Source organism: Canis lupus, chromosome 35 (assembly GCF_048164855.1).
Source record: "Canis lupus baileyi chromosome 35, mCanLup2.hap1, whole genome shotgun sequence".
In the NCBI taxonomy this organism is placed as follows: domain Eukaryota; kingdom Metazoa; phylum Chordata; class Mammalia; order Carnivora; family Canidae; genus Canis; species Canis lupus.
In genome coordinates this window covers 30397226-30412644 of record NC_132872.1, presented here as the reverse complement: position 1 = coordinate 30412644, position 15419 = coordinate 30397226, and the positions used below count along the sequence as shown (strand labels likewise).

Sequence of the window (15419 nt, the reverse complement as noted above, 5' to 3'; positions counted from 1 at the left end):
CTTAAACAGCAACCTGTGCAATGTCTACAAATGAACTTCCAGGCAGCAGAGTATTCCATGTGTCACATCTGCCCTAACTGTATCCTGAATTACCACTATCTTTGCTAATAAAGAAATTAAATTATTGGGACTCTTGGGTGGCTCAGTAGTTGAGTGTTTGCGTTCAGCCCAGGGTGTGACCCTGGGGTCCTAGGATCGAGTCCCACATCAGGCTCCCTGCATGTAACCTGCTTCTCCCTCTGCCTGTGTATCTGCCTCTCTCTCTCTGTGTCACTTGTGAATAAATAAATAAAATATTTTTTAAAGCAAAAATTAAATTATAGAAGTAGGTATGGATATGTTTATGCATTCCACTGGCAAAGTTCCATTGCTTTACAAAGCAGTCATGAGTGGAGAAGGGAAGCACTGAGACAAGATGATCCCATGGCAGTCTTGCCAGCTGCCAGCTTGCGCAGACAAAGCCTCCATGGCAGATAAATTCCACAGAGAAACAGGAACACCGCATGAAGTCTGGAAGTTCCTGCTGATATTGGTGTCAAATTTTGACACACAGCAACTCTGCTAAGTCTTGATCTCTCTCCCTTTGGTGTTTTCTTTTCCCACAGGCCATCGAACCTTCTTCTGGACCAAAGCAGCGTCGACATCACTACCTTCCGCACAACGGGTGACTGGCTCAATGGTGTCCGGACAGCACAGTGCAAGGAAATCTTCACTGGCGTGGAGTACAGTTCTTGTGACACCATAGCCAAGATTTCCACAGAGTAAGAGAAAGGTTTCTTTTAAGACTGTGCGATTCTAAAACTTCTAGTGGACATATGTGTTTTGGATAAATAAGTCACAAATGTTAGCTGAACCTCGGAGGGTCTTACTGCCTTCTGTAACCACCACGCTGGGCTCTGGGTCTGTCAACGACGCCTTCTAGATTCATGCGTGTTGATGTGTCTTCCTCCCTCCCCGCACTCTCGCAATAGGTGTAGTCATTGAACGATGACCTTTTCCAGTTTGGCCAACAGGCACATACCCATTCCCAGCCCCAGTGACCCTAGTTCTTAATTTAAGACACAAGTAAATACAGCATGATGATGAAGCATTCTTGCATTTGTGATTTTCTCTTATTTATAACAAAGCCTAACCTCTATGGAAGTGGAAAATTAGGAGCCAAGTGGATAAGCTGGTATACAGGGAAACACTCTAAGGTCTAGAAGTAGTTTTCACATCTAGTAAATAATAATACGTCGTCATCTACTATTGTCTACCCTGTGAAGGGATATCATGTTAGAAAATGAAGTTATAAATATGTTTAAGATACACAATGTTATTGTTTTCCTTAAAAGGCTTACTTACTATAGTCAGATTGGAATGACAGGATATGCATATTCAGTATGCATTAATTAGTGTTAATTTATGGTTTTATGTGTTAAAGTCAATAATAATTCAGTATAACATGCTGTATTTCTTAGGGATTTTTTTTTAAAAGGCATCCTTTGATAGAACACATGGGCTAAAGGAAAAGGACATTTATAAGGAATCAAGAGAATCTAGTATATAATCAATAAAATTCATACTCATTCACAGGGTATGGTTATTTGGAACTGGAAAATGAAGAAAATGAAGAGCTGGAAGCCATATTCTCCATCTCTCTGTGAATGAAACCCAATTTACTTTACTTCCTAATACAACTACATTTTCTTTTTCTTTTCTTTTCCTTTCTTTTCTTTTCTTTTTTTTTTTTTTTTTTTTTTTTTTTTTGGTCCAGTGACTTTTGTTTTGTTTTGTTTTGTTTGCATTTCCATGCATGTGGCTATAAACTGTTTCCTTAGACCCAGGTCGTATAACCTTGGTGTGTCACTCAACTGACCAGGGTCCAATTCTCTTTTTCCTAAGTTCCCAGAAGAGAAGTTCTGATGGGCTAGTCCTACTTGTAGTTTGGCTCCTCCAAAATCATATACCATGTGCCCTGATCTCATTTCTATTCGAAAGAGGTGGGATGAAATAGATGAATGTGGCTGTAGGGACCCATTTCTGAGGGGAAGCTAGAGGACTGTTCCAAGGAAAGAGGTTTTGTGCCAGGCATCTACACTAAAGTTATCGACAGTTTTGTAGCTTGCAGGGTCTGTTTGGAGTCTACGGTCACTTCGTGTCAGAGCCTTCTACCTTGACCTTTGTTTCATTTTTTGTTTGTTTGTTTCATTAAATAAACCCTGTAGTGCCCTCAAGTTTCTTAAAGTTTTATCCTTCCCATCCAATATCTTAATATTTAAATGTTGAATATTTATAAAGACTTTCTCTGTCACCCCCGCAGTCATTTAAACCAATCTGTTGCTCTCCAAGTCACTGTGGAGAGCAACAGATTAGATGTCAAAAAGGAGTGTACCGTATAATTAGTAGACATACAAGTGCCTAAGAAAATAGGTAAAGTTTATCACTGATGATATAGCATTCCAATCAGAAACACAAAAATTCACAAAAAGATCTTTAGGGAAGGGTATGTTCCTATTGAAGAGAAGAATTTATTCTTAGAAAATAAACCCCCTCCAGTCTATTTGACACGTGTAGGCAATTTCTGTATGAGGTGTAATGTAATGTTTCTTGAATAGATTTCTGACCCAGTCAATAATACTATTTGAGTTTCTGTGGTAGTTATTTTGATCCAACACAGTCTCAGGCTATACTAATGTATTTAAATATTTTTATAAATTCTTATTTTAGTAATGTAAACAATTAGGGTTATGCTATACAAGACACCTACTTCAGAGCACAGAAGCATAGCAAAGAGTAAGCACAAAGTTCAACGTTCTGCAGCATTGCCAGGTTTTCAAAGGCAAAGGTATACAAATGTTTATTCTCAATCAAATATCAACACTCAGAGCTTTTAGATAATGAAAAACCCATACTGAAGGGGATTAGCAGAACACTGTTAATATGATTAAATGCTAGCTCAGTTTAAATGTAGTCAGATGTTAGAAGCTGTGAATGTGGTAAGAAAGTTATTTGCTTAAAATGATGAAGTGGCGGCATTTGTTTTACTTCCAAGTCAGGGGTGTGATCGCCTCAAGAGCACATTGTTGGATGGTGAGCTCTTTTTGGTTGGTGAAAATATTTTCACTCAATTATTATTATTTAAACAACCTGTGAATGTACAGTAAAGTTGAAAGCTGACTTTTCCTGGGAGACTCAGCTCTTTCAGATTTGTCCTTCGCACTAAACCAGATGGTTGCATGTCTCTGTATTTCAGTCCCCACAATGTTCTTTCTCCTCAACTCAGGGACAATGTAGATGTTAATTATCTATCGATCTAAATCTCCTTGAAAAAAAAATTGTTTGTTTCGTGGGTATCTGCAATATGGTGTACATCATGCTCCTGATTTATATAACAGAAATGAGAATTTATAAAAAATATGTGATGAGAGAAGAAATCTAATGAGGCAACCTTTTTATCTTAAAAGCTATAAAACATTTACCTTGATTATTTCGCCCCATCTTTTGCAGTCTTGGGCTTTTTTGTTTAAACTTGATTCCTTTCGATTCCATTTTCTTGTGCCATCCAGATTCAATTCAGAAATGATTCTCTTGACCAAATAACTCTAGAGTTTTTATTGAAATAAGACAGAAAACCTAAAAAAAGATATTGAATTTCTTTTTTTTTTTTCTGCTACCCAGACTTTCAAGTTACAGGAAAAGATCAGTAGAGCTTCATATCTAAGGAAATGTCTATTTCAAAATGTTAGTGTAGGGACTTCATTTACACACAAACCAATAGCATTATGTAATTTTCAAATGAAATCCTGAAAATGTGTGGTTTTGATCAGTCCAAAAAGCGTATGTTTCAAAATATTATTCATAGCCTACGATGGATTTAGAGAGGTTAATGTGAAAAGGGAAGAGAGAATGAGAAAGGGCAAGAGTACTTATAGAAACTGGAGAGGGATCCCCGGGTGGCACAGCGGTTTAGCGCCTGCCTTCGGCCCAGGGCGCGATCCTGGAGATCTGGGATGGAATCCCACGTCGGGCTCCCGGTGCATGGAGCCTGCTTCTCCCTCTGCCTGTGTCTCTGCCTCTCTCTCTCTCTCTCTCTCTCTCTCACTGTGTGCCTATCATAAATAAAAAAAAAAAAAAGAAAGAAAAAAAAAGAAACTGGAAAGAGAATTGAGCATGTGGAATGAATCTTGGGTGGATTAATTGCTCCAGGTCATTATCCTGCACCCTTGGATGCCATTCTCACAGTGTCATCACCTGTCCTTTGCCTTTGAAGGGCCAGCCAGATAGCTTATTAACCTCTGGTCTTAATCTTGAGCTGCTCTTTAGGCTTGAACTTTTCCACTGCTCTTCTGAATCGGATAGTCAAAATGAGATAAGCATGTGGAAATGTTATTTAGACTACAGGAGCTGATGTTTACAACTATCTTGGACTTGGCAGCCTGGTGGGTAAGAGACGTTTTGGCAGGGGTAGGGAGGATAGAGGGAGCATAAAATTCTAAGCTAAGGTATAACCTAATGAGATAATTACTTTATCTTATCTCATATTATCCTTTGCATTAAATATATACAAAATTAGGTATCTGTCTGCTTATGTTGGGTTCCAGGCACAGAATCTTTAACAGTTTTATGCACAAGATTTCTTGAGGAGTGCGTTTAGGATATACATCTTAAAAAAAAAAAAAGTGATGGGGAGGAAAAGTGGTGACAGAGGCAGAGGTGGGGTATTAGGCAAAAGGAGAAGACTTGGTCCTTCCTGTCAGAACAAGTCCTGGAGCTGGGCTGGTCCTTCAGAGTTGTCCCAAACCCATCTGTGAACTCTCATCCTACTTTTTTCTAGTCAGTGGGGTGTGGGTATTTCAGTTCCATTGAGAGGATTAGGCCAAACATCATCGCATGTATTACTCTTACTATGCTTAAATTTCTCAAAGAGCTTGGAAATTTATTTTATTAACTTAGAAGATTTTTCCCCCTGCTTTCCAAGATTGTCATTTTGTTTTTTTAAGTTTTCTAAGAAGGAGAAAAGGAAGACAGAAGAAATTGGCAAATCATGAAAAGTATAGCATAGAATTGGAATAAAGATGAGAGAAGAAATAAAAAAAAAAGACTGAGGATTTATTGATTTGTACAAATATATTTATATCTGCTCCATTTTCTAGCTCTAAATTCCTCTAGTTTAGAGATAAGTGGGGAAATATTTGTTGTTCATTTTAACAGTAGATCCATGGTATATGAAGAAGCAAAATCCCATACGACACACACTCTCAGAAGTAGGGATCAACGTATGTAAATAACCTATGTTACTCTGAGTGAGTTTCATTATCCACAAGTCACACAGAACGGCAAGCCTGCTGTCACCATATCTGCCCTGGTGAGGCAAGGCTACCAGAGTAAAATCAGAGAGAACTTGGGCAGATACAGGTTGTACATTGAGAATTTATCAGTGCCAGCCAGTCATCAGGATTTCATTCCCAGCCTAGGTGATAGGAATACAACTAAGTCTTGGTTAATTTTATGTAGGAGATGTATAAATATCATATAGATTGCTTCTAAAATGGTTACCCAGTGTCTGCTTGCACAGTTTTGTTGCTTCGGAACTCACTTCCGGGTTTCCGGGTAATTGAGCTCCTAACCGTTCATTCTTTCCTTGGTGATCAATACGAAGGAACCCCTTCCATGTATCCCTGTGTGTGCTCACACATACGTGTACATGCATGCATACAGTTTCTCAATTAGTCTGGCACTCCTGGCTAAGTGATACTTTACTCCTCTGTCAGTTTCCCCAAATAAACATATTTTAGACTATTGGTTCATTCTTTATTAAGTATATATTGAGCCCCTACTACATGATAGCCATTGTCCAGGGTGCGGTTGATAAGCAGAATACAAAACCAACAAGAATCTGTTCACATGGATGGAATTCACCTTCTTGTGGGATAGGCTAGAGAATAAAGAAAATAAATCAAAAAGAAAGGCAATATGCTGCATGGTGATAAAGGCTTTGGAAGAAAATGAAACAAAAGAAAATGGGAAATGCAGGTATGAGTGCAAGAGGTTTTACAGTATTAAATAAGAAGGTCAGGGAAGGTCTTCTGAGATGACTATGTTTGAGTCAAGACCTAAAAGACGAATATTCACAAATCACTTGAACTAAGCTATTTAATTAATTATTTGCACATGCTTAGCTAAGTCTCCTCCTGCCCCTGAATGAAATTCCTTTTGTTTTTAAAATCTTTATTTTTAATTTCTGGTTTCTAAGTTTAAACTATTTTAAATATTTTTGACAAATGGAAATAGATCCTAGTCATTGCTTCTACTTAGAAAGGAATTCATACTTTAAGGAAATTGTTCCAGTGGTCTAGAACTGTGTAACAAACTACCTCAAAAGCATAGTTTTATTGTGTATGACCATGTCATGGGTTATAAGTTTGGGCAGAGCTCAGATGGGTGATTCTTTTGCCCTAATGTTGGTATTGACTGATGTATTCATCTAACATGAATCTGGTCTAGTCCAGAGGGCTGGAGATGACCTCATTATGTCTGCCCTGGTGCAGGTGCTGCATCACTGACAGTGTAGACTAAATGCTTATACGTGGCTCTTCAGGGTCATATCAAGGTAGCCAGACTTATAGGCGGCTCAGGGCCCACTGATGGCGTCTCAAGAGATGAATGGAATATTGTAGTTTCTTGAGACCTGATTGTGGAAACTGATACAGTGTCACTTGCAACATATTCTTGCAGTGAAAATGGTCCCCAAGCTGGCCCAGGGACAAGGCAATAGGATAATGCCCTGTGAAGAATTTCTGATCATTTGTATTAGTATCCTAGGGCTGCCATAACAAGTTACCACAAACTTATTGTCTTAAACCACAGAAATTTATTTTTTCACATTTCTGGATGCCAGACTTTGAAAATAAAGGCATTGGCAGGGCCATAGTTGCTCCAACATCTCTGGGGCAGAGGAACTCTTCTTTGGCTCTCCTGGCTTCTGGTCCATCCTAGCATTTCTTGGCTGGCAGCAGCATAACCCCAGTCTCTGCCTCTATCTTTACATGGCCTTCTCGTCTGTGTCATTTTGTGTCTAAAGATAGTCTCATTGGATTTAGAACCCACCCTAATCTAGTATGATCTCATCTCGACCCTTATCTCGATAATATCTGCAAAGACTCAATTTCCAACCAAGGTCACATTGATGTTCCAGTTGGACAGAAATTTTGAGGGGACACTGGTCAACCTACTAGACCATCTGTTCTTTCATAAGGATAGAGGTGGAATGGTCAGGATATAGTGCATGGATGATGCAAAAATCAGAAAATTAGGTTCAAAGAGCTGGAATATGTGATTGTGCAAGCTTTGCTGATTGAAAACCTTCTGCTTATAATATTGTTCAGGAAACCAGGATTCTCACCAGACAGTTTCTTCTTCTTCTTCTTTTCTTCTTCTTCTTCTTCTTCTTTTTTTCTTTACAGTGACATGAAAAAGGTCGGTGTCACCGTGGTTGGTCCACAGAAGAAAATCATCAGTAGCATCAAAGTTCTAGAAACACAATCAAAAAATGGTCCAGTTCCAGTGTAAAGTGTTATTTCTGGAAGGAAGTGGTGACTGTGGAAGATGTAGCATCATTCTACAGACAGATGATAGTGCTGGAGATGCTGGTGGCAATTCCAAGCCCAATAAGACACTCAGATATGAATACAAATGCCTTAAAATGGAATTGAAAGACTCTTTATTTTCCCCTATCATTTAGTGGATGGGAGGAGGGATGTATTTTGTTTTGTAACTGCTTTTTTATATTAGTTGTTGGGTTAAATGTTAAATTAAAATTCTTCAGCGTGGAATGATGAAGAACTAGCATAGAGCCATTGATCATAAACTGACTATCATAGAAGCAGAACAAGCGTAATAACAAAATGAACATGGTGGCTCTGTTTACTAATAGCCACAAAAGAAAAGACTTGTAATATTTTTATACACAGAAGAAATCTGTACCAGGTATTTTGTTTCTTTAAAAGCAAACAAAATAGAGGAATTTATACCTCAAACTATCTGGCCATATATACTACCTTTGTCATTGTATTTTTCTCTTTCATCTGCTAAACTCATATAGAAATGAAGTGTGTAGTTGTTTTAAGTACTACATATTTTTAACTGTTAGCCTCCTTAAGTATTATCATGTAAAAATGTGTCTTAATTTTGAAGAAAAGTACATATTTATTTTCTTTTGAATTGTTTTTATTGCTTTCTATTTATGCCTTGATGATTTAATTTGGATTTGTTACAGCCAAGTGCCAAATGTTTTCTCAGATTGTCAGCAGTAAGAAACATGGTAAACTAGATGGGGGGATGATGGGTTTCTTTCTAGATTTTCTGAACCATCCGCTTCTATGTACCCGTATCTATATCAAAAAAGAAAGAAACCAAACCCCTTCCCTATTCATCCACCACCCACATCTCAGTTTGAATTATCCCATCCATTTTTATCTCTGCATTTATTGTAAGCTATATGCTCCTAATTCAGTGTAATATACTGGCTTGTATGTAATGGATTCTCAGTGACATACCTGCCCTGCTCTGGTGCTTAGACCATCCCCTCCCTCCATCAGTAAAGGAGTTATGTTATAGCTCCTGAGTACAGAATAGCCACACTGGAAAGAATTGGAATCCTATTTGGATTGCTGCATTAATTGGTGACAAAGTCTAGAGGCCAATGCATGAGTCAAATAATCACTTGCTGACTGACTTTGAAATGTCACTTAATATCTTTGCTTAAACTTGTTGAGCTGTTTATAAGGAATAATGAAAACTAAACTATGCATTTGCATCACTGGGGATTAGTTCATTTAATTAGACATTGTGATCATCAATAGCAGGTATTATTATCTTTAAGAGTCTTCCACTGACATGCACCTGTTGTAATTTTGGTTTATGACTTAGAAGCCTTGAACTCCTCTGCATTTGTTGAGCATCTGGTTTTCAAAATAGCTGGTTAACCAGCAGATGACTGAAAACCTGGAGGCAGTGGAGAGATCTCTCATTGCAGGAAATGAGATGTGCTATTCCATTAAGGGCCAAATACAAGTGCACCCAGTAATATTGGAAAAGATGTATCTCGTGGAGATCTGGCCATGAATATATTGTGAAGCAGCATTTTAGCTCTATCTGTATTCTTTCTAACACTGATATGATCATGTTATAGGAATAAGACATGAGAAATGCATAGGTCACGAGAATTGAATGAATACATCAAAGCTGCAGCCCTCATGTTCTCATGCAAAATGGAACCCTGTACGGCTCACAGTCACAGATCAAAATTCACAAGTGCTAATCCGTTGTAAATTTAGTGTAATAAGGCTTAGGTTGTGTTCCTTCATGTATGAGATTATTTCTTAGATTTCTGCAATATTCCTTATAGTCAAACCAATTCTGTATTGGATCTGTAAGAGCATGAACTTTTTAAAAAGATATATGCAATTATGAAATGAACTACAAATTTCACGTAAGCCTGCTAGAAGCATCTAAAAAGACATTTAAAAAAATCATTTTGTTTGTGTTGTGGAATGTTTGAGACCTAAATCTGGCTTCAATCTCATTTTTTTTTTCCCATACTAGCATTTACTATCTTAGGTACTATTCTAAGCATACTCAAAATCTGTGCATTTCATGAATTAATAGAAGTCGAGAATTGTGGAATCTATTTCACTACTTTTGGCTGTGGTTTCCATTTGAATTTGAAAGTAGAGGTTGTATACACAGTATATTGCTCCTCATTTTTCCCCTATTTTTTTATCTGACATCTTATAAATTTACTTTACACGCTTTTTACCCTGTACATATGTAAACATAACAGTGTACGATTCTTAACTGTAGAGTAGAGGTACTAGAGTGCTGATGGCCATCTCTTTGTACAGGACCTGCATTGACTTTCAATAAACATGAAACCACACTCCTTCACAATGTTATGTACCATATTATCTGTTTTGTATCTTAAATTTGATTAACATATATTATTTATTTCTGGTAATTCACCCAGTTTATGCTGTGCTAAATATCAATTAAGCCATGTATAAATGTGATATGATTGGCAATATATATTTACTTTAAACTTGTATTTTCAAAAATTACTCATTTAGTTTATGTCATACAATGTAGATGGCCTCTTACTAATGTAAAATGATTTGTAGTGGAAACATTTATATTTTTATAATAAACATAATGAAAATATTTTTTACAGATTGGAATACAGAAGTGGTCTTTGAAGCATTTTTAACTATTTTAAGATATGTGCTTATTTAAATAGCAAAATAATGAAATTTATATAAGCCACAAAGAATGTGCTCCTGTTTCTTTTTTCTCCATTAGTGAGGAGTATTCACGCTATATAATCCACTTTTTGTCTAAATCTCATCATCAGCAAGCTAGAAAAATAAGCGGTAAATATTATCTTCATAGTTAAAAAGCATAACTGTATTAGGCAACTTTCTTTTGATTGTAAATGACAAAAAATTAATTGGCATAAGGAAAAAGAGGATTTTGAGCCCATGTGGCTGAAAAGCCTGGAGATGAATTTCCTAGCTGAGAGATCATGGACAGTAGGACCTAGGACTAAGTCTTTATTCTTTGTCTTCCTCACTTGACCCTATTTTTCTCCCAACTGGGTTAGTTTGCAAACTATGTCTTTTAAAATATTGCTCTAGTTAATTTAAATCTACATTGTCATTCTTGTGGGCTGATTGCCCCCTTATGCTTTGCTTGGCTCACAAGCCCTATATGAATCATTTTGGGCAAAAGAGTGAATTACTGAGATGGTCCTGTGCATTGCTTTGGAGACAGTCCGTGGGGTCAGGTGGGATCCGTGATCTATAGGATTAGAGGTGTCAGAGTGGCTTCTGTCCAAAAGAAAATCAGAATGTCATTCATGGAAAAAGAAGGAAAGTATTTGGGCAGGCCAATAAAATGAAAATGAAAAGCAAACAAACAACCACACCTGCAAATGTTACGTAAGAAACACCTGATAGTTTTTATAAAGTAGGTCCATAGTCATTTGCAAGCTATATAAAGAACATGATTATATGTGAAAACCAAAAAAGACTAACACTAAAGGCAAGATAAGTGACCAAGAATTCCGTAGAGGTAAAGCTGATGGGGAGAGGTTACAAAACAGGTCCGATTTAAGATTACCTTGAGGGAAAATGAGCATTTGATCCCATTGATTGGAGTAGAGAATAACTTGTAAGCAGCAGGTTAGCTCAATAAAGGGGAAGAGGTGAAGAAGAATATACGTATTCATTCAGTGAACACCTATGAAGCGCTATTAGGAAACAGGTTTTTTTGTTATTGCCATTTATTTACAAGCTAACTCATTCAATCTTTTCAACAAACCTGTGAGCACAGATTACTCCCTTTTAATATCTGAGAGAATCAAGGCTCAGAAGGTCCAAGTCACCTTCCCAAAGTAATTCTAATAAGGAAACAAACAGATGTTTCAAGCTGAACCTTCTTGTTTTGTGTTATTTCTGCAATATCATTGCTGCTGCAATCCAAAAAATGCTCTGGGGAGAGTGACAGTGGCAATTTGCAAAAATGGTTTGGGGTGGGGCAGCAGCAGACTCTATGAGGCGAGAAAGCTATTTGGGTGCCATAGGCAGGAAGCTATGCTCTTACTCTAGAATGGCGACGTGGAATGTCAATAGTGAAATGCATACAAAGACACAAAGAAATAATCAGCAGAACTTACCGATTTGATATAACAGTCTTTCAAAAGGTAGGAGTCACAGTGAACCATATAGAATGCAGGTCCTCACTGACCGTGGTAAGGGTAGCACCATTAGAGGTGGGGAATGAGGAAAAGTTAGTTAGACATTATGAGTCTGCTAAAATTACCATGTTAGCAAAACCTTAATGAGTTGAGTATTGAAGAGGTGAGTCTGAAGCCCAGTGCCAGACTTAGACATTAGAGCAACTTTAATTACATAGATCCTCTTGCACATGCAAATGCTTCAGGGGCCTGGCAGTGGCTGTCAATAAGTGAAGCAGGTGGAAAAGGGGGTGACCCCTAAAAGCCCTCCTTCCCCTTCCTTCCTCCAAAAGCAATTTCTCAGGGATAAGGCAACTAATGTGAATTCCTGACCTCTTAAAAGAATTCTGGTTTTTAAAAAAGATTTGATTTTTTTTAAAGATTTACTTCTTTATTTGAGAGAGAGAGAAAAAGAGAGAGATGGGGGGAGGGAGAAGGAGAGAATCTCAAGCAGACTCCCCACTGAGTGAGGAGTCCGAGGCGCTGGATCCCAGGACCCTGGAATCACGACCCAAGCTGAAATGAAGAGTCTGGTACTTAACCAACTGAGCCATCTAGGAGCCCCTAAAAGAATTCCTATTCTGGGTTTTCGTGAGAAACATTTATATACTTTGCATATGGTAACCCACCTAATAATGAAGACACAGCCAACGGTTGACCTAAGCTCACAGCCGCCAGAAATGACCATTTCTGCAAAATAGAATCCTACCTAAACTGGTACGGGAGTGAGATTGGACTTGAAGAAAAGCCTTCTTCTTGCCGTAGTCTCGTGTGTGTCCACTACCTCTTGCCCCTACACACAACTGCCCCGAAACACTCCTTGTTCTCTGAATAGGCCACACTGGTTTCTTTTTTTACACATCAGAACTTTTGAACTTCTGTTCCTCTGTTTAGAATCATGCACCGACCGTTTATTTACTCCTCTCCTTATGTCCCAGCACTGTGCTGAGTTTCCTTTTGTGTGTGTGTAGCTGAGGAACCCCGTGATGGATCCTGCAGAGCACATCAACTTATATCGAAATTGCCTCTTCCTTAGGTCCCGTCTCTACTTGCAGCTGAGGGCACCTACCAAGAACTGCAAACCACTGTGCCCCCTCGCCCATTGCAATGCCTGGTATGCAAAAAGCACTCAGAATTATCTCAGTTCGCTTAATGTATTAAGACAATTTTTGATAATACAATAAAGGACAGTGTCCCTGATTTTTTAAAAAATTTTGTCCTTATAGAAAAAAGTGTAAATTTCCTTCAGGTCAATAAAACTAGTTAATGTTCTAGTTGTGTATCTTGGATCATTGAACATACTGTTTTCTGCTAAAACTGGTTCATTTTCATAGAATTTTGTGAACTCCTTTCACTGGTCTCAATGCTCTCATTTTTCTTAGTGCAGTTAAGTTGTTTAAGTAGACCCTTGAACCAGAGCTTAGCTATAAAAATTTAACAAGGTAAATGCCAAAGCTTTTCTGATTCTCTCTACTCTCTTACTATGTACAAATAACGTCAACATGCCTACTAAAAACCACCCTTCTTACGGGGCATCTGGGATACATATTCTGTGGACCCAGGGGATCTAGACACAATTTGGGAAAATAAGTGGTAGAATTAAATACACCATAAAATAAAGATTGTGGAGGTTTACAGAAGTCCTCACCCTGAAATTCTTTGGGAAAACCCAGTTACAAGCTGGTGGAGAATAGTCGTCATTAAGTCATGTTTTCCCACTAGGTGGGCTATCATCTTCCTTCTTTGAAGAAAGATAATTTTCCAGTTAAATTGGAAGTATAAAAGAAGAAAAAAGAAAATGAAATGGTAAAAAAGACAACAGTAATAGTAACAACAAATAAAAATCTAGAAACTGCTGGATAATTTCTATTATGTGTGTGTGTGTGTGTGTGTGTATATATGCATATGTGCATATGTACTATATTTACCGGTTCCAAATGATAATAACTAGTATCAATTGGGCACTTACTATGTGCCAAACACTTAATATATTTATTTCATTTTCCCAACAGACTTATGAAATGAGTATGTTATTATCCACTTTATAGTTTGAGGCTTAAAGTGGTTAATAATCACATCACGTCATATAGCTAGTAAGGGGAAGAACTGAAGTCAAAATCAACTCCAGGACTCATGCTCTGGAGTGTGGGCTCGATTGCCTGTCAGAATTATATTACTAACGAGAATGAAATCTGAAAAACGACTATAAAATGCATTCTGATTTAGGATCTTGGGTAGTCTCCATTTTGTCGCTTTCCGACATACACGATGTTACTCAGTGACTCTGCTAGTGGAGCTACATTTTTGCAGAATCCTTTGATTCTTCCCACCATGGCAGAGGAAGGAACAGACAGTAACCCTTGATTTCATTTTTGTGAACTCCATTTCAAGAGCATGAGATTCGTCTGACATATGGTGAACCCTTCAAGCAAAGCTACTCCCTTGAACATTCAACAAATAATCTAATTTGGAAACACCAAATACCACAAGGAAAAAGTAGTACTGTTGTGCTATTTTCTGACAGATTTCCACACCAATGATTTATGGAAGTGTGTTAAGTTTGGGATTCTTATCTGAAGCCAAGAAAAAGCCCTTACATTTTTGAAGCCTATCACCCTCAATGATGGAAGCCAAAACCTTGGAATGTTTGCTAAAATCAAGGATGAGAGAACACAGGATGTCATGTACTATCAAGGACTTATTGACTTTCATATGGTTTTCATTTATTCTCATACAGGGCAAATCAAAAGCCTTGGGAGGAAGCCAATACAAATTGTTATAGATAACACTATCTGAATTTAACTGCCATAGGTACACTTCATACAATAAATATATATTTCATATCAGCAACTCAGCAGCACAAAAATGAAAAAGACTTGTCAAAATTAATTTGGATTCTCCCCTTCAGGCAGTGTTCCTCCTTCAGGTAATGCTCAATTTGCCAATATTACTATTTATCTTGGGCTGAAGATCCCCTAATACTCAATTTGTTTTGTATTTCTGATTCTAGAGATCTGTACATAGATAGATAGATAGATAGATGATAGATAGATAGATAGATAGATAGATAGATAGATAGATGATAGATGATAGATGATAGATAGATGTCGATGATGTATGAAAAATTAGTGCATTGCTAGATGCAACTTACTAATCATTAAAAATTTTGCATCTGGTCTGCCCGGGGGACACAGTTGGTGAAGCATCTGCCTTCTGCTCAGGTCATGATCCCAGGGTCCTGGGATTGAGCCCCACATCTAGCTCCCTGCTCAGCAGAGAGTCTGCTTTTCCCTCTTCATCTGCATCTCCCCAGTTTGTGTGCTCCCTCTTTCTCATTCACTCTCTCTCTCTCAAATAAATAAATAAATTAATTAATTAATTAATAAATACATAAATACATAAATACATTTTTTAAAAAAGAATTTTGCTTCTAAGTTCATGGGAGATATGTAGATGTAGTTTTTATTCTCTTATTTCTTTGCTTTTTCTTTACTTGTTTGTCTTTTGGTATCTGGCTTCATTAAAAAATGTTGAGATTATCTCCTCCTCTTTTATTTTCTAGAAGAGATTGTATAAATTTTTTTCTTTACATGATTATAGAAGACACCAGTGAAATTATCTAGGCCTGGAGATCTATTTCTCAGGAGAT

The 15419-nt window shown here is 37.5% G+C and overlaps 2 protein-coding genes across 5 annotated transcripts in view; one reads left to right on the top strand and one right to left on the bottom strand.

The window, feature by feature from the left end:
- Nucleotides 1-13031, top strand: part of EPHA3 (EPH receptor A3) — a 325699-nt gene extending 312668 nt beyond the window's left edge. For 2 of the 4 annotated variants that reach the window (XM_072812074.1, XM_072812073.1), the window contains exons 16-17: nt 606-761; nt 7446-10204. In XM_072812074.1, coding sequence (XP_072668175.1) covers nt 606-761; nt 7446-7551 — 262 coding nt within the window. In that variant the 3' untranslated portion in view covers nt 7552-10204. Of the gene's footprint in view, nt 1-605; nt 762-1575; nt 4135-7445; nt 10205-12806 lie in introns of those variants that run through there. The other 2 variants (XM_072812072.1, XM_072812075.1) reach the window with 2 other exon arrangements.
- Nucleotides 1-15419, bottom strand: part of LOC140625025 (uncharacterized) — a 79102-nt gene that overhangs the window by 9077 nt on the left and 54606 nt on the right. The window lies entirely within an intron of this gene.